The sequence below is a fragment of the Azolla caroliniana genome, unplaced genomic scaffold (genome assembly GCF_043228905.1).
Source record: "Azolla caroliniana isolate FFs.n. ecotype wild unplaced genomic scaffold, voAzoCaro1.0.p SCAF_4, whole genome shotgun sequence".
NCBI lineage: Eukaryota > Viridiplantae > Streptophyta > Polypodiopsida > Salviniales > Salviniaceae > Azolla > Azolla caroliniana.
Genome location: NW_028230439.1, coordinates 19706578 through 19726133, shown reverse-complemented (window position 1 = coordinate 19726133; position 19556 = coordinate 19706578). Strand labels below are relative to the sequence as shown.

Here is a 19556-nt window from a genome sequence, read left to right as displayed (position 1 = left end):
TATTGGATATTGATAAGCTTGTTTACCTATGGAATATGAGATTCTCAATGATAGTAATGGAGCTTTGCATGGCACATCTTGCTAATGTCACGGAATGAGATTCTTGGTAATAGCCATGTAACTCACTTTATAGCATCTTGTCAATGTCAATTCCCCTTGAATTGACATTTTGAGTTCTACCGAGAGTCTTCTTACCATATTGGTTCATGTCATATATAATGCACTACAGGTCAAGGTCCAAAGCTAAAAACAATATTGAATTGGAAAATAGAGTAAAGAAAAACGGAAATAAGGAATTTGTATTATTAACAAGGAAAAGATTTACAAAAATGTGCCCAAGATTGGTGTTGAATTGGAATGGTTTTGACAACACAATACCTTCTTTATATTTAGTGCATCATCATGCTATGCATGGTCACCAATTGGTTAACATCCACGCATGCCATTTGGCTAATTGCATTAGCTATATTGTGAGATGTTACAATACATGAATGTATGGAATACTATATGTGAAACCTATGACATTGTGTGGTTTCATACACCATCCTCTTTAATAACAATTCCACAAGTCATAATACATGAATTTGAACTCGAAAATGGAGCTAGAATCATATGATTCCAACAATAGGACATAGAACATTAGGTGGACATGCATGTATAGATAGATGGAGATCAAGATGAAATGTAATGTCATTGACCTAACTTATTATCACATATAGACTAAGACATTGATAATCCAAATTGTGACATGGCATGATGCTCGTCACATTATGTTGCAATGGCCATACAAGATCTCTAACTCAAAACATAGGTTCCTATAGTGAGGAGTCAAGAAGATGGTGATTTGTAGCCTTCTTCTTTGTGGCTTGAATATTATACAAAAGACAAGAAGTTCAAATTGAGTTTCTTGGAATGAAATAGATAATCTTCAACAATGAGATTTTTTAATACTTTTTGTGGGAAGTTACAATTCAATTTCTTGGGATGAAATGGATCATTGCCACCAATGAGATTTCTTAATACTTTTGGATGTTTAAGCATCGTCCAAACAGGTTGATATCCTGCATTTGTAAAAATTGGAGTATATCCTATAGAATAATGAATTGAATTATTGTACTTGAACTTTGCAAAATGCAAGAAATGAGCCCAATTAATTTAATTATTGTACTTCAACTTTGGAAAATGCAAGAAGTGAACACAATGAATTGAAATATTGTATTTGAACTTTGCAAAATGCAAGAAGTGAACCCAATGAATTGACATATTGTACTTGAACTTTGCAAAATGCAAGTGAACCTAATCATGTCATTGTTTCTTTCAAATGTCTAATTTGTATGCTCAATTTAAGCATTATTTTGTAGATAATGACTTGTTGAGACTTGAGCAAGAAATTACAAATTTTTTAGATGATTTATGACTCATGATTGTTGATTTTATCTAGAAGACCACGATGCCTAAACGTAAACATATTTCTTGTCTCTTAACTAATGATAGTCTTCATGCATGGAAGGAAACGTGTCACCTTATTGAATTGATCCACGATAGTAAGAATGATGGCAAAACCCTAGGAAGATGGTATATCTATACCAAAATCCGAAGAGATTGATTTCCATGAATACCCATCCCATCAAGACACCCTTCAATATATATACTCTACATATTGTTGAAACATTTGCATACCTATGTGGTTGCACAACAAATACCTCCCCTACAAAGCACACCCATGCCTGCATTGAGCCATGGCAATCTAAGATGCAATGGTGATGATCATCACACTCTAAGATTAACTTGAAACATTGGTGATCACAAGTGTTTGTGATCAACATCATGACCAACGCCTCATGCAACACAATTTGGACCTCGAGACAAGACAAATTCATGGTCCCGGCCCTAGGCCGAAATAGATTAACAACGAACCATTGCTACCACCATGGAATCCACGTTCTTCATAACTAACCAATGCTAAACCGTAAGTGATGATTGCATGGTAATCATGTTAATGTTTGAAGACTCAATGAAGGGATTACAAACACCTACAAAGGCAACCACAAATCTTGGTGGATAAACCTCACACCCACTTGACGAATCCTACAGGACAAGGTTACAATACAACGCCCTAGATAGACACCAACACGTGTCATAGCCATCTCATACAAACATTGTCTATAACTTGATTCACCTACTCTCTCTTTACCTTCTACCCTTATTTCTCTCTTGTTTTTTATTCTCTTCTACCATTCTATCTTGTTACAAACACTTCCATCAATAATAATCAAACAAAAATAAGTCAAGTCTAAAGACTTGAGGGGGAAAGCAAGTACTTTGGCATGCCATGAGGATCAGAAGAGAGATTAATGAGAAAGCTCTAACCTTATGTTGGGAAAGTGAAGAAATGTGGGAAGAGCCAAAAAGTTAGCTTTTTTGCTTCCCTTAGAGTAAAGTGATTTTTTCATTTGTTCTTTCACATGATGGGGTTAGAAAGCTTTCCTTTTCACATCTAGCACTACCCTCTTTCTTCATAGATTGTAGGTAGCTTGGACATGTTGTACAAATGCCAATATCCCGGAAAGGTGTGGAGAGTGAAGTGTATAGAAAAACTAGATCTTCGAGGAACTCCTCTAAAGGAAAGATACTAAATAGACCTATGTCTAATTTCCATTTAGATTGTGGGCTAGGGCTTTGATTCTCACCTATGTTTGTTACCATAATCAACATTGAATATTGGGACAATGTAAAAAAAAGCATTCTAATTTGATTATACATCACATTTTGTTTGATTGGTTGTAGAAAGAGAAGAAGTAAAGAGAGGTTAAAGGTTACAAATATTGCATGTCTATACGTGATTAGTGCTACAATTGATTATATGAAAATGAAGCGTAAACAAAGTTTTTAAAAATGTCTTACATCAAACTCAAAGCATGGTTACTTATGTATGGGCGATTCCCGGAGCATGGCCGCTACAAAATCTTCACACAAAGACAACAAATAAACAAATATGACTATTAAGAGAAAAGAAGTTAAACCCATACCAATAATTGAAAAAATGGGATGATATGAAACAAAAAAATGAGCATATGGGAAACAATATAATATAGACAACAATTGAAGAAAGACAATATGGGTAAAGGAGTGAAGATGGTGAATCAACCCAACAATCTAGGGTATAGTGGCCAAAGTGGAAGTCGTGTTGATCCCTTTACCCTAACAAAAGAAACTGTTATTGGATTTAGAATAGATCTTCGCAATAACCATACCAAAAAAATTGGCTAATAACTTGGTGTGAAGGCTAGAGGGACTAGGCCTTCTGGACATAGAAGGCTCCACCCGAATGATGGGGGTACTTTCCAACATTGTCATCATAGTCATCATCGTCATCGCGGCTTTGGTGGAAGGCCCAATATCCAATCGAGAAGACTAGGAGGAGGAAGACCAAAAGAGCTGCATCGATGATGGCGATTTGTTTCCAATCGTCCTTTACATTCTGTAACACACCGGCTTTGCATGAATCACAATCAAAGCATAAAGTAGAGGTGTCATTGCTCCAAAGCTTGCAATCCCCATCTGTCGTTGTATTGCTGCCTTTTCCGGAACTCCATTCGATTCCCCTCACATATGTCAGGTTGCATGCCGTGGGCGGTTTGCAACATCCGGACTGCAAATCAACGAATAATAACAAAAACTCTTAATCATTTTTATGATTAACTTCTCCAACAAATAATGTGCCTCTTTAGATGAGAAAAATTAATAAATGAAGTGAAAGCAAATTAAGAATGAAAGTGATTATTCTATATTTCAGGTTAGGCAGCTCAAGTAGAATATTTAGTGCTTTAAGTTCTCACACTCCCCCAAAGTCCGCTGTGCAATTTGCATCTTGTTGCTATAGATTTTTGTGTAAAGGGAAATTTTGAAGATAATGTTTTGTTTTTTTTTATATTCCTTACATCAAATTGAACCATGATTACATGGTTGTGACCCCCTTGCCATCTCCCACACAAGGGCTTCCAATCAATCTTTCTTCATACATCCTCAGACTTCATTTCCCCTTAAGCTTCATGTATCAAGTGTCTAGATAAAAATGCATATATCTTTCTATCTAAACTCCTTTCATTTATAATCTATCATTGAGTTCAAAATTTTGGACTACCATTGGTGAAGGTCTTTTAATTATTTTTAAATCCATGTATTTGATCAACCAACCTTGGATTTGACGTTCTACTCTACCTTTACCAAAAAGAAATTCCTTTTACAAAATGCACACCTATATTAATTCATGGACCCCACCACCCTAAAATGCATCATTATAATTTAGAATTGACAAACTACCCACATGGAAATGCACGTTCCATCGTTATTTAACACTTTTCATGATTATTCACAACATGACAATGAAACCAAACTCCTAAGTTCCAACGCAGTGCTTAAATTAAAAGGCAACATATATTGTCAATGGAAATGTTTCTAGATAATAGCTTCTCATAGTTTTGGTGAAGCCATGCAGACTTGTGGTCAAAGATGGTTGTACTTTTCCCTTGGCAAACTTTCCACTTGTATGATATTTAAAATAGTTAATATGCTCAATATATCAATACTAGGGTACAATAAAAATTCTACTCTAATTAAAAATATGAGCTATCATTGTGAGGAAGTTATTAAAAATGGGTCTCAAAAGTTAAGCAATGTAAAGCTTGTAAACAAAAGCAGAGGCACTCTCCCTTGTTTAAATGCTTTTGTTTATATATATACAGATAGATACTTTCTTTCATTCATACATCGTATTCTATAATTTGAGGCCTCCTAATGCCTTACGTCTACAACTCTAAGACAATCCCTCACAAATGATTTTAAACATCTCCTTTTCCCAATTAATATAAACACACTTACACATTGGCATTTAGGTAGGTAATATGGTGTGGCAAAACAAAGTGGATGTTGTGCATGTGGTCTCCATTAATGCAGGAATAATACTTGATCTTAGCGGAGCCATTAGTGACATCTAATGTGTACACTTCATAGGGAATGAAACGTTATATCCTTCTTTATTCATAGTAAGTTCCAAATAAATATATTGTGAATTGCAATCTATGATGAATGAGATTCAAACATTGTGGCATCACCTATAATGTCATTCTAAAAATAATGAAGATTGACAACAAGAGCTTACACCTGACAGAGAGAACATGGAATAATCATCAAGTATTACTAATGTAGTGTACAATGATACAAAAGTAATTACAATCAACATGAGCTTTATCTTGAAGATTGGTATTGTTAGTTAATGGAAAACAGGACAAAAGGGTAGAGACTCGAGAGATCAATGACGAGCAAGAACATAAAGTTGGATCCAAAACATTGAAACTTTAATTTTATTCAATGAGTTTGCATTGGGTCAAGTGACATTATAGAAAAAGCTAAGAAATACAGGACAAAATTGGCACAAGAAGTATTAGACCTATACTGACCATGCACCTCACATTGTGGATTAGGACTTAACATTAAGGGCCAATTCTTTATGTAGGTGAGCATGCCAATGGGGGGCAATCAGCCCTAGAGGACTAAGGGCACCAAGTTTCACTTCCCGCTTGTATGCGCATCTACGAAGGCTCATAACATGGTTTTAGCATTGTATCCACATATGATGGAAGTCAGTGAATAGTCTCGTCTGAAAAAACAAAAACCAAGAGACAAATGTGGTACATTGTAGCAAACATGAGGGAAGGGAAATCAAGGCACATTGGAAACTGAATTGCCAGAGGGGGGGGCATACATCTTCCGAAAGAAAGAGAGAGAGAGAGAGAGAGAGAGAGAGAGAGAGAGAGAGAGAGAGACGGAGTCACAAGGCCAATGGGATTGTTCAATGTGTTACTCCGAGAGTTTCATGACCTATGAGGGTGGGGTGTCCAGCTTATAAAAAATTTGCTCCTAATAATGCCCAAACAAGTAAGTAGATGGTGAGTACTACAAACTTGGGAGGAGTTGTATGAGGCTCATAAATTGAGGGATCGAGGGTAGGATTAAACATTCTTGAAGGAAGTGAGGCATCATGCCTCACATCGGGGGTGTAAAGTGTCCTTGGTCAGGCCTCATACTCTTCTCCATACATCCTCCTGGGCTCTTGGTTAGTACATTATGTGCACATGAAAAAGAATGAGACAATCCTCCTGGGCTCTTGGTTAGTACATTATGTGCACATGAAAAAGAATGAGACAATCCTCCTGGGCTCTTGGTTAGTACATTATGTGCACATGAAAAAGAATGAGACCATCCTCCTGGGCTCTTGGTTAGTTACATACATCATTATGTGCAAATGGAAAAGAATGAGACAATCCTCCTAGGCTCTTGGTTAGTACATTATGTGCAAATGCGAGAGAGAGAGAGAGAGAGAGAGAGAGAGAGAGAGAGAGAGAGAGAGAACTAACCTCAATTGCAGACATGGAGTCCAACTCCGTGATGGACTTGGACTTCGCGACGCTCTTGCACACCTTGGCATCCACTAGACATTGGCGGATCTTCTTCCAGTTGCCGGCCTTGGCAGTGACCTCGCGCTGGAGCCAAGTGGAGTAATCTTGGAGCTCATACTCCTTGAATCCATGGCCTGCCACGGGATGCCCTCCCCCCTTCTTCCACATCACGATCCCGAGCACAGTAAGCGCTATAAGCGCGAGAATGAGCACCACAAGGACACCCAGGTAGAGGCCGATGAACCACCTGGATCGCCCCACGGCCCCCCAGAGACCAGACAGAGAGACAAGCAATATGAAAGCACCAGCTATAATGAGAGGCCATTGGAATGCCTTCAGGCACTCCCTGTAGTGGCCCCCCTTTTGGACTGCAGCCCAAATGCCGGCTCCCAGAAGAGCTAAGCCAATTAAACTGGTTACCGCATTTACTATGGCCAAGAGGACATTGCTGAACCTCATGATCTTTCTTTTGGTGTGCCTCAATTTGTGGTGCTAAATGGAGGTGGAGGTCAGATCTGAGGTTATGCTGCTGCTCTAATCCTTGCTCTTCAAGTAAGCATATAGATGCGCAACCCTAAGCCCTAATCTGAATTGGTCTCTAGAATTCTCTGATGATTTCTGATCTATGGAGAAGAGAAAGAGACAGGGGAGACAGCCCTCAAAATTAAAAGCCCTGAAGATGAACGACGATTTGGGCCCTGTTTTTGAGGGTGAGTCTGAGTCCTGACCAATTCAAAAGAAATATATGTATATGTATGTTTGTATCAATACATACATACATACATACATACATACACAAAATGTATTATCTAAAAACAAACAGTAAATACATACATCCAAAAAAGAAAAAAGAGACCATGGTATTTGGTAGTATACTATACACTTCTTTTCTCATGCCACTTTGTATGTATGTATGTGCGTGTATGTATATCAATGTCTGTATGTATGTATGTATGTATGTATGTATGTATGTATGTATGTATGTATGTATGTATGTATGTATGTATGTATGTATGTATGTATGTATGTATGTATGTATGTATGTATGTATGTATGTATGTATGTATGTATGTATGCATGCATGTATGTATGTATGTATGTAGGTATGTGTGTGTATGTATATAAATGTCTGTATGTATGCATGCATGCATGTATGTATGTATGTGTGTGTGTGTGTGTGTGTGTGTGTGTGTGTGTATGTATATAAATGTTTGTATGTATGTATATGTGTGTGTGTGTGCATGTGTATGCATGTAATTAATGTATGTGTGTGTGTGTGTGTGTGTGTGTGTGTGTGTGTGTGTGTGTGCATGTAATGTATGTATGTATATACGTAGACACACATTTACGCACATATGTGTGTGTCTACGCAAAAAATGCTCTTCATACTCTTATAGAGAGGGGCGGAAGAGAAGGGTCAATGATACGACATGCTCTCTCACTCCATCATATCACGTTGGAACAAGAAGTTAGCACACTAAAAATGATTCGCAATTGTGGTTTTCTTTTTCACCTGATTCGTGCGCTAGAACGATAACCTAACTCATGAAAAGGACTTTGCAACAAGTTTGCGTCGGCTACCAATATCTTTTCACTCGTCCAATTATGCTGCTTTTTGGGAAAGTGTTGCGATTTCAAAAAGTTTAAGGCTTTTTCTATCCTCGAGGCTCATTCCATTGCACATTGTAAGTTGTACGTTGGGAGCTCAAGTCGTGTCTTCATAACCGAAATGCATAGTTGACAAACTCCTTCATGTTAACTTTCATTACAAAATAAGTCTCCTCATCTAGAAGTTGAGCAATGTAGGAAGTTAAATATTTTGCCCATGAAAGATCATTCATGCAAAGCTTTATCGATAAAATATTAAGGAAGTCATATCATTCATATAAACTCTTAACACAACAGAGTTAATCTTCAAAAGGAAATATAGCATCAAGGGGAAATTGTTTGTAAACTAACCTAACCATTGACACTAGTTCTTGTTTATGTGGCTATGCTATTGAGTTTCTACTCCTTTATGGTCAAATTATAGTGGCTACAACCTACACTGCCCCAATTGTTTCTCTAGAACTATGGTCTTTTATCATATTTATATTTTTGGGGATTATACAATCACCATTTCATATGTTGCCCATATGCTACTTGAATTCAACCCAAGGTTAGCTACCACAACAGATTTGGCCGTGTCATTAATAAGACAACTTCCAACATTCTTGTGCATGTATGTGCCATGTAGAGAAATTAATGGATTGGTTTATTACATTCTTTACATGTGTATATTTCTACCATTGGAAATGTATATTTATTTTCCACCTCTAAGTATGACAAAATGGGTACATGATAGATAGGTGAAGTGATTAGCCTCGCGTATCTCCATTATTAATTAGTGAATGGATAAACATTTTGATATTAATGTGCATTGTATACGGTATATCTTTGAACACATTGATAAATAAAGACATTACCTCCTCAAGGACAATGTGAAAACTTATCTTCGTATGCTTGATATATATCATAAACATAGTACTGAGCCTTACACTTTATAACCTTAAGGTCATGAGTCTAATGTTACGTTTGATGTAAAAAGCATTCCCTCATTTTTTTCAGAATTTGGCCTAACGTTACGATTGCTATAAAAAGCATCTATATTTACATTTTGAAATCATCTGTTCTAAGAAAACATTTATATTCTCACATTGAAATCGTCCACCGTAAAAATATGAATTCATATATTTTAATCATTAGGTAGTTCATTGTAAAAGAGATTTGTATGTTTACGTTAAGAACATTAAACTAACATTAGCTAATGCAACTTTTGTTAAGAAAATGGCTTTAACAAGGTCAATTGCAATCATCAAGAGTTGAAAATGAACGGTGCCTTAAAAAAAAAGGATCAACAAGTTCACTTCATTACGATAACAATGACCTTATACTCTTCTCTTGATAATTACTTTTATAAATTGCTTTCCACAAGCCAATAGATGAAAACATTGCCTTTTATAAAGAAATTGTAAAGTAACCACATGAATATATCCAAAGACCCCGAGTTTTTACTAATCATGTTATAGTTGTGAGTTACACGAGACAACTTAATGTCTAACCATATATCCAATTATTAATGAAGGATTACTAGTTTATGCATCAAATGATTGGCAATCAACATAAATCTAATAGAGCTACATGAGAGTTGGTGGTGCAATAAAGTATTCAATCTATGTTTTCTCAATTACCAATTTGAAGTAATCAATCTAATTTTTTATGACTACCAATTTGTACTCTAAAAGAATATTCATTACCAAATCTAATCCTAGACTACTCACCTAGGAAAGGAGAGAAAGAATGCGCAACACATTGAATTTTGAACCTATAAGACTACAATGTCATTAAAGGAGCCAATTAGAAGATCCCTACAACATTATTTTGATCCAATTTATACCAACACACGTGCTTTGAAGTGTACTAAAACATTGAGATGCATACCAAGCCCTTTTTGTGCATTTCATTCATTGACTTGGATTATAACATAATTACTAGACACCATGTGGTGCAAGGTTGGGGTGGTTATAGCCATGATGCTAGACTTAAATATATCATTACGCTCATATTTTGAAGATGATATGTATTTTGCATGTGGAGGATGCATGTGCCTTAGGATCTCTCTCGGAACTATAGCCAAGATATATGGGTCTTATAAATCGTTGCACATGGACTTGTGTTTGGTATACTTATGCGTACTCAATTCAAAGAACAAAATACGAAAACTCGAGATGATGTGTAACTAATCTAGTAAATAACCCTGCACTAAAATAATAAAGCAGGGAGATTGTTTCTCCACATGATGACATGGACATGAGAAGCATAAAGTGAATGGTTATTATTTGCAAGAGTTGGTGGGTGAAATATGTGAGAGCGCATGTGTTGGAAAAACCCATAGAACAAGAGGAGGAGGCGTAAGGTAAACGGGGGATTCAAGTAAAAATTACTTTCAAGTCTAATGTTCGCCATAAAGCATTGATATAAAAACATGAAGCAACCACATAGTCATGTAGCGTAGAACATGCACTAAAGTGCGAAAACATGTTACCCAGGTCCCAAACCATACGATCTTCTAGAGGGAGAATATGCATTGTATTTTTGTCATCGTTGGAGCCAATTAAAGAACATTGAAGTATCACTTTTTCGATAAATGAATATTTGCCCCAACAAGGATAATTACTTAGTGTGATGGTTTATAGGAGTATATTTAAATGTATCAAGAATAATGTTGATGATGTGTTTTAATGGGCACAATGTCAACTTTCATTATTTTAAGGCCTCTGTTAGTCTATTCGTATCGTATTATTTGTGACATCCTAGTGGCACTACTTGTAAACCCTCAGATAACATACTTTGAAGAGTTGTTCGGCCCTACCCATCCCCTGCACATGTATATTTTGCATGAATGATAAAATTTACTACTTTTCCTATACAATTTATGTGCAACCACTATGAACATGCATGTTGTATATCTAGTTTTCTTGATGCATCAATTGTATATAACCTTTTGAGAACACACATGCAATTACGTACTAGCTTACCACTTTCTATGTTTGAGTAAATGTTGAGCTTATGCATAGAGTTATAGTGGCTAGTGTATTGAATATCATTATCTTTGGACAACTTGGGTTCAAATACGGCATACTAGAAGATTTATGAATATATCCATTGGTTGCTTGCTGAGAGGGTGGTAGTTGCATGATCTTTTGTTGTTCCATGGTTATGAAGAGTTGTTGATGTTCATTGGTATTTTTAGTGTTGATCAATAACTCTGAGCATTGTTGGGGTGTTAGACCTACCCACATTTGTCCTATATGAGTGTATGTGGGTTGTGTGCTAGTTGTTCATTGATGTGATGTGAACCCTTAGTAGCTAGAGTTAGAGATACATAAAAGATAATGTCACATTTGTCTCTCATCAAATGAAAGTTGTATACTAATAATGTTGGGGAAACAAAGGTTAAGTAAAATGCTTTTGTTTGAATTTAAGTCTTGATGTATGAGGGGGTTGCACAAATTCCGACAACGGGATAGTACATTATCCTAAAGATCATGCATTAATTATACTAATATCCTCTTGATATGAATGGTAGTCTTCAGTAAGTGCAATTCTATCAATTGCACATGCATGATGCCACTATGAGAGTTACTCTCAACTTGTGCATATTGTTACTTGTAGGCCTGCATACCCCTTGTAGATATCCACTCATCATAATACGTAGTGTGTGACATCACCATTTGGAAAAGCAAAATTGACATCAATTAACCTTACTCTCACACCAACTATTCTAATACTAGGTATGTTTGCAATTGTATAAAAGTATCATCAAAACCAAGGCCATAGATTTGTGTGAAACTTTTACAACTAATCAAGATTTATACTTACTAGAAAAACCATTCTACATCATGTTTTATTTTGTAAACCCAATGAGTAATAACTTTTTCAAAATTATTCTTACTATCAATGAAATGGCAAAAAATAAAATTTCTCCATCCTCGTTAATATCTAATTAGCCTTTCGAAAATTTTCATCTTTCTAAATTCAAACACATAATCCCATCGAGTATCATGAATTTCAAGGCCATTCAATTATACTCACATAAGGAAATCTAGATGTTCTATGTATTTCTTTTGATATCCTTCTTGACATTCTGCTTTGAAAACTTTATTCATAATCAACAATATTATAACCAAAATAGGTTGCCACAGACTCATCAAATTAAGGAATCTACCATGACAACCCTTCAATTTGTAAAATATATGGCAAGCTACAAGAGCACATGGTCCTGCCAACTAATGTGACAGGCATGCTATTCATATTGTTAAAGCGTGTATCAGGGGCTTTCTATGGGCTGGGAATAGGAAAGACAACACAACACCTAAAGTATCATGGTCTACGTTGATTCTTCCCAAAAGTAAGGGGGGTTTAGGATTGATCGACCCTGGAGTACAAAGTCAATCATTGTTGTGTAAGGTATTGGTAAGGAGCTTGCTGCCCGGAAATGAGTTATGGAAAACGTTGATTTTAAATAGGCGCATCCTTTGGAGTCCACGACTAGGTGGGCATTGGAAGCCACATAAATCATGGCTATTTTGTATGGACTTAAAGCTTAGGAAATCTAATCGGTTGGCTGATCGCACATGTATGTCAGTGATGAAGGCGTGGGGTATGCTCCGTGGGCATCTTAGTCGTATAGGTCCATGTACTAATGCTGAATGGATGCACTAACCCCTATTGTGGAACGAGACTTTAAAGTCGACCGAGGGGAAGATGTTTGGCGAAAGCAAGGGTATGCTATGGGCTATATTACATGGTGTTGGGATTCAGTCAATGGCAAATTGGATGCAGTTGTCCCCTAGTAATCGGGATAAACTATATGAAGACGTGGGAAAGTTCAGAAATGGTAGGAAGATGCTTGACCTAGTCGATAAAGTTGTTTACTCTGTTCCTATTAGTAATGGGGAAGAGGGTGAATGGTTCAAACAATGTGATGATGTCGGAAAAGTTATCAATGCCAAGGGTATAGGAAAGAATGGGAAGATCATCCAGTTGGGATCAATAGTTGTAGGTGCTCGTTGGTTCCCGATTAGAATTGTGGTACGAGACGGTAAGAAATGGAAGGTGAATCCATCAGTCGATGAGGTTGAGAAAGATTGGATCTTGTATGTAGTCGAAGGGAAGCCACTTCGAGTGTTTAGAATGGGATCCTGCAGAATATATGTGGGGGGATGAACAAGGTAAATCATGTGGTTTTGTTGACCACTCAACTTGCTTGGGGAGACATTTATGCTTGCATTGTGAGAAGTGTGTCAACAAATGGACCCATGTAGTTGTCGACTTGGTCTTCGTGGATAAAACCAGGATTAGGATATGGAACTCATCCCTCCCCGAGAGGGTCAAGGTGTTTTTTTGGTTAATCACCCATTAGGTTGTTCCAATCGGAGAGTGGCTGGGGAAAAGGGATGGCATGAGTAATTGCAAGGCCTGTGGAGCAAGTGTGGAGGACATAGCACATTGTTTATGGAGCTGCCTGCGAGCCCAAGAAGTTTGGACGAGGAGCTTAAGAATTCTGGCTTGATGCAGGGTTGAAGTTCAAGTATCAAGTGCAACAGTTGTTTGGTTAGCTACTGCATCGGTTGCATGGTTTCATGGGTGGAATGGAAATAGTCCTTCTTTAAAGCTGGTGAATGGAACAGTTCAACCTGCAGCTCAAGGAGGTTCATTCTACATATAGGAATGGTACGTAGATATTTGGTTTTTAGTGGTTGGTCTTACTGTTTGGGAAGTGTGGGTATCTAGGTGCAAGGTGTCGTTTATCGGGAAGCAAACCCCATTGGCTAAGAATTTAATGATGATTTGGTTTAATATGATTTCTACGTTACAAGGAAAGGTTGACAGCCTTTAGGGGCCCTCTAATGCGAGTGAAGAAGCTAGATACCACTTCCTTCTTAAATGGAGAGGTTCTTTGATGCTACAAATGGTGGATGGCAATGCAAAGTGGACTTATGAGCCACTCAGGTGGTTGTTTCCTCCTAGGGTACCAAACATAGAGGTAGGTGCTGAATTGTGAAGAGATTGGAGGGTGTCTTTGCTGAATGTGGGTTGTGTGAGGCTCATGTTGAGGGGAGTTTGTCGAGTAATTATGTGATGAGGCTTTGTTGCTTCATTTATACATGATGTTTTCTTGTAGCCATTGCAAAGTGGCTTGTAACATATGAGTTGTATATTATCCTATGTACTTTTTCTTAACTAATGGAAGTAGAATTTTTTGGAATATATATATATGCCAAGCTTTGTGCATGGTGTAACCTTCCCAATTCAAACACCACATATCAATAAAATAATAGAGTTTTACTTGAGAAGCCTTTGCATAGTTTATCTCGAGAGAACACATTGACAACAATATTTGGCTGTAAATGAGAACTCAAAATTTCCAACCATCTTTTTGCATTTGAATCCCTTATAAGTTATAACATCATCAGGGTCATAATGACATGGACCTAATAATTTTGTTGCATTAAAGAGACACAAGTATGGGAACTTTACATTTAGTCGAACTAATGTCTTTTGCACATAATGTTGACATGTTTGAATATAACTTCTCAATGATGCATCTACATATTGTGACTAGTCTTATTCATATGACATACATAAGAATTACAATGCATGATGCCATACATTTACTCTATTTCCAAAAATATATCCTATGAGGTTAATGAATGGAAAGAGTGACCAAAAGTACTTACCTCAATAGAGTATAGCAATAAAAATATTAGAGTGAGAGAAGAAGAAGAGGAATGAGAAACAAGATAAAGGAGCGAGTGAGTTTCTAAGTGAGAGGAGAAAAAAGAGAAAGAAGTATGCAAGTTCGAGAGAGAAATAATTTTAATGTCCATGGGAGAATAATTTTGATCTATAAGACATGGCCTAGCCCATGGCAAGGATCAAACCTTGGTTCTCTCAATTTCATAGCTTTGATGTTGTGGTGGAAACTACCGAGCCAAGGGAAAGAGACATAACATTGTAATTCATTGAAAAAGGAATCACTTGTGTTTTCTTGATGATTATGATTTCATGAAAAGGAGAGACTTCACTCCCAATTTAAACATGACTTTGTTTCATTTAGGGGTAAAGAGATGGCAGATGTAATTGAGGGTCGATCTAGGAGATTTTTAGACTTTGTTAAGGTACTACAATTATTAGAGTCACTCAATAATTAGTTTAATTGACTGTAACTACAAAGCATAACATTGATTCAAGCAATACTTACTTGTAAAAAATTGAATAGCAACCTTGGTTGATTGGCATTTACGGGGCCATACGATTTTTACAATGACTATTAATCTCTAAGATTGAACAAGAATGGAAAGAACCTATGCCGACAACACCGCAAATTAAAGTAATGGGGTCCATAACGAAATGTTTGAAGATCAACATACCTAGTAGATGCCTTAAGAGCCAAGTTTCAAGGTAATTACACTAGATTAACTCCCCTGGAAATAATGAATAACATGAACATTCTAGTAATACTAGATACAATAATGAGAGTTAACATCATTATCCATAATTGTTGGTGAATATGGGATAGCCCTAAATTGGTTTCATTTGACATAACATTACGAATTATGGATGTTTCCAACTAATGACTTTAGGGGATGATAGTCAACCATAAGTTCGGTAGGACGTTAAGTTCTACCTCCCCTTCATGGTTACAAGATCGGCCAACCAAATTTCTTATGGTTTTTTGTTAAGTCAACCGTCCTTATGGATTTAGTCACTTGGTGATAGACATTTGTTATGATGTAATTTACATCTTGTCGAATACGGTAACATAATGGACGTATTCACATTACCCCATTGGACAAACTAGTTACAAAGTCGGTTATATACTAACCGAACTAGGTCAAATGCCCTTTATGCTATTTACAAAAATAACCTAATCTAGTTTGTCCAATGGGTTAATGTGAATACATCCATTATGTTACCGTATTTGACACTCATCTGTAATGGGTGTATTACAAAAGAATTTGTAAGAATAAAAGAGACAAGATACAGATACAACAAAATGATTATATACTACAACTTTTATTGTAGTTGGGTTGAAGTCTGTTGTACTCTTGTCTGCTCCCAAATTGGCCAAGCCAAAATCATCTCCACACCCATTAGTTGCCGAATCGACCAAAACTGGTCGGTGAAAGACACTTCATCATCCTGTCCGCAACATTGTCGGTTGTAGAAGCCTTCTCCAAGCCAAGATTTCCCTTGGTCACGCAATCCCAAACGAAACGATATTGAACTTCGATATGCTTCAAGGCATTATGATGAACCAAATTCTTCGCCAATGCAACAACTCCCTGGTTATCGCTAAAGATGATCGATGCCGAATTCGGGTCGGCTAGCCAAAACATGTAGGCCAGTTGACCGAGCCATAGTGTTTCTTTAGCCGTGTTGGACGCAACTACATATTCAGCTTTAGTTGTCGAGGTAGCCATATGCTCTAGAAGTTTCTACCTCCATGAGTAGCTCCATGCCCGAATTCGAAAAGATATTCAAATGTTGACTTTCGGCTGTCCAGACAACCGGCAAAGTTCGAGTCAGTATAGTTGACTAAGTGTTGGCCGATGGCTAGAGTATGAAAAGTAGTTAGGGGGAGGGCCGGTTTCGTAATTATTAAAACTTAGTATTTAATGATAATAGGAACGAGCGGATCCGGAAAGGATGTACCGATCCGGACCCGAACCGGTTCGTAGCTGGTTGCCGGTTTGGCACCGTTTTGTAAATAGAACCGGATACCTATAGAAGGATCTAAAGAACGATGTATCTGAGAGCGGAATTAATATAAGAGAGTTTTGTTACTATTGTGTATCTGTCAATTCCGTGTTGTGCTTATTGTCTTTATCTTACGCGTGTAATCAACCATATGTGATTGTCTATTTGGAATCGATCCGGAAGGTGCCGATTACGATCAAATTGGAGTCGGATCCTTACCCCATAATCACCCCTTTGGTGAAATGATCCGGAAGGACACCCTGTGTTAGCGGCTAGTCCAGCCCATGAGTAACACTAAGCCCAAAGTTTCGTTCGATCCGAAGTGGATGTCGAAGTCTGAAGATATGCTTCACTACGTTCTAGTGTGGTCGTCCGGGATTGTGCATGAATATGTTTATGACTCCTACCATATGCGATATGTCTGGTCATGTCGCAACCATATCATACATGAAGGAGCCAAAAGTCGGTGCGTACGATACTGACTTCATGTGATCCTCCTCTGGACTGGATGTCGGGCAGTTTCTATGACAAAACCGAAGGTTAGCAAGTAGCGGGGTCAAAAAAGATCAAGCCAACTACATGTTGAATCGCTCTAGGATTCTTCGGATGTAGTCTGCGTGAGACAGGAACAACAATCTTTGATCGCGATGCCAACTGATCTTCATTTCATGAATATGTCTTGTAGGACCCAAGTCCTTCATAGCAAACTTCAACCGTAGTTGCTGAACAAGTTTGGCAAGCTCTTCAGCATTTCGGTCGGAGAGCAACATATCATCCACGTAGAGGATGAGGAAGATGGGCGACCCATCTAGGGCATTCTTTGAATAGAGGAAATGGTTCCCATCACTCTGAGAAAATCCAATCGATTGTATAAAATCGTTGAATTTTCTATACCATTGCCTTGGTGCTTGCTAGCGATGGGCTCGGTTCGGTTTGGTTTTTTGGCCTTGAAACCAATCCAAACCAAACCACTTTTAAGAAAATGCAACAAAAGACATTGCAACATCATAATGTTTTTATAGAGTTGAAACTTATATAACAAAAGATTATCTCATGTTATGTTTAATGTTAGATCAATCTATTTGCCTTCTTCATGTTATGATAAACACTGAATAGTATTGTAATGTACACGTTGGAACCCAAATTTATCTCCTTTTTCCATTAACCATTAACCTTATTTATACATTCATGTCATTCAGTTACGTTTATGACACTTTCTTGATGTGTATTGGTTCGACTTGGGACCGAACCAGCATGGTTCGGTCTCGATACATGACACCTCCCCCTTTGAGAAAATGAAAGCCAATGTTTTAGGCTTTTCCCACCAGATAGCCCAAATAGGCGAGACTCTTAGAGATAAAAAAGGAGCTTTTTGACTTTCCCCTTTTCCCAAAATGTAAATCAGAGTGTTTGAACATCTACTATTGCGTTGCAGACTGTGTGGTTCACCGAACTGGGGGAGGTGCGTTTTCTCCTATTGCAACTATGTGTCTTCTCCTATTGTGTTGCGACTGCGTGGTTCACCGAACTGGGGGAAACCATGGACTGTGTTGCTTCGTTGCTTGCAATTGATGGAAGGACCTGCGTGCTTGATTCAAGTATCTTTTTAATCCATGAAATGTGTGCAATTATTTGTGATGATGTATCCATTCGTCGTAGGCGATAGGTGTTAGTTTTGATGTGGTGTGTTACCTGATAGGGACTAAGCCATCAATGCATAAAAGATTCACAAAGTCCTTTACGGTGGATAGGGTAATAAACCCTAATTGGGTCCCAAATTTCGAATTCACTTAGATGATGTGTGGCGTGGAAATGTTTCTTTTGACGTTGTTGTGCCTTATTAAGGTTGTATTGGAGTGCCCGTCGGAGGAGAGGAATGTTGGATTGCAAGTATAACCACCATGACGTTGCATCAATGATTGGTGTGTATCTTCACAACCTGTGGGTCTAGGGGAAGTCTTGGATCCCTACCATACAATGCTCGAAATGGACTCACCCTAATTGATACTTGAACTGAAGTGTTGTAAGCATGTACCGCAAATGGGAGTACTTGATTCCATGATTGGTGCAGCGGATCAACATAAGCGGTGATTGTTATGGGCATGACCATATAATATCCCGTGATGAGAATTTACCATAGTAATCTATACATGTGGATAAGTGTGAGGGTTAAAACGAGAGTGTAAAGAAGGAAAGGATTACTTTTAATCCTCGGGATTGAGACAACCCATTAGGCCAAGTGTGAACATGGCTGGGGGCCTTGGGTATCGCTATAAATAGAGGCCTAACTACCCTCATTTCAGGAGTTGGTTGACTACATCGAGACTCTGTCTTTTGGTGGGTCAACTCTTGTAGCGAGCGCGCCAGCACCAGGTATGACTCGATGCCACGACGGTGGTATGGGACGCTGATCGAGGCTCGAGTCCGTCTCGATCCCTTCGCTCGGGGGTGGTTGGGTGGATCGACACCCTTCTTTCTCTCTCTCCTCTCTATCTATTTATCTATTTTCTATCCTTATCTCATGCTTACATTAGTCTATGTCTCTAATAGTTGGTATCCGAGCTCATTTTCTAATGTTTCTTTTGTTGTGTTTTGTGTTCTTGATTGATGGCGATCGATCGATGTGCGGTTGGCCTTGATCCAGACAACGATCAACAAAAGAACTTCGGTAATCTTCCTTGTTTTTTCTATTCTTTCTTCTCCCAATTTAATCATGTGTATGGTTAATATGTAATTTTTTTTATAGATTCAATGATGTTGTAGTGGTAATTAATTGGTTATATAAAACGTTTA

The 19556-nt window shown here is 37.7% G+C and overlaps 1 protein-coding gene across 1 annotated transcript; it reads right to left on the bottom strand.

Annotated features, from left to right (window-relative positions):
• Window positions 1-2986: 2986 nt before the first annotated feature.
• Window positions 2987-6972, bottom strand: LOC147865289 (tetraspanin-8-like). The gene is made up of 2 exons (XM_087318064.1): window positions 6417-6972; window positions 2987-3652 (listed from the first exon to the last, which is right to left on the bottom strand). Exons 1-2 carry the CDS (start codon window positions 6915-6917, stop codon window positions 3296-3298), a joined length of 858 nt encoding a protein of 285 aa, XP_087174190.1. The 5' UTR covers window positions 6918-6972; the 3' UTR covers window positions 2987-3295.
• Between the last annotated feature and the right edge of the window lie 12584 nt (window positions 6973-19556).

What these genes read in the sequence shown, in the direction of transcription:
- LOC147865289 (XM_087318064.1), bottom strand. Translation starts at nt 6,917, where the DNA reads ATGAGGTTCAGCAATGTCCTCTTGGCCATAGTAAATGCGGTAACCAGT. An exon ending in ACTCCATGTCTGCAATTGAG is followed by an intron (nt 3,653 to 6,416) that starts GTTAGTTCTCTC and finishes GTTGATTTGCAG; the next exon opens with TCCGGATGTTGCAAACCGCC.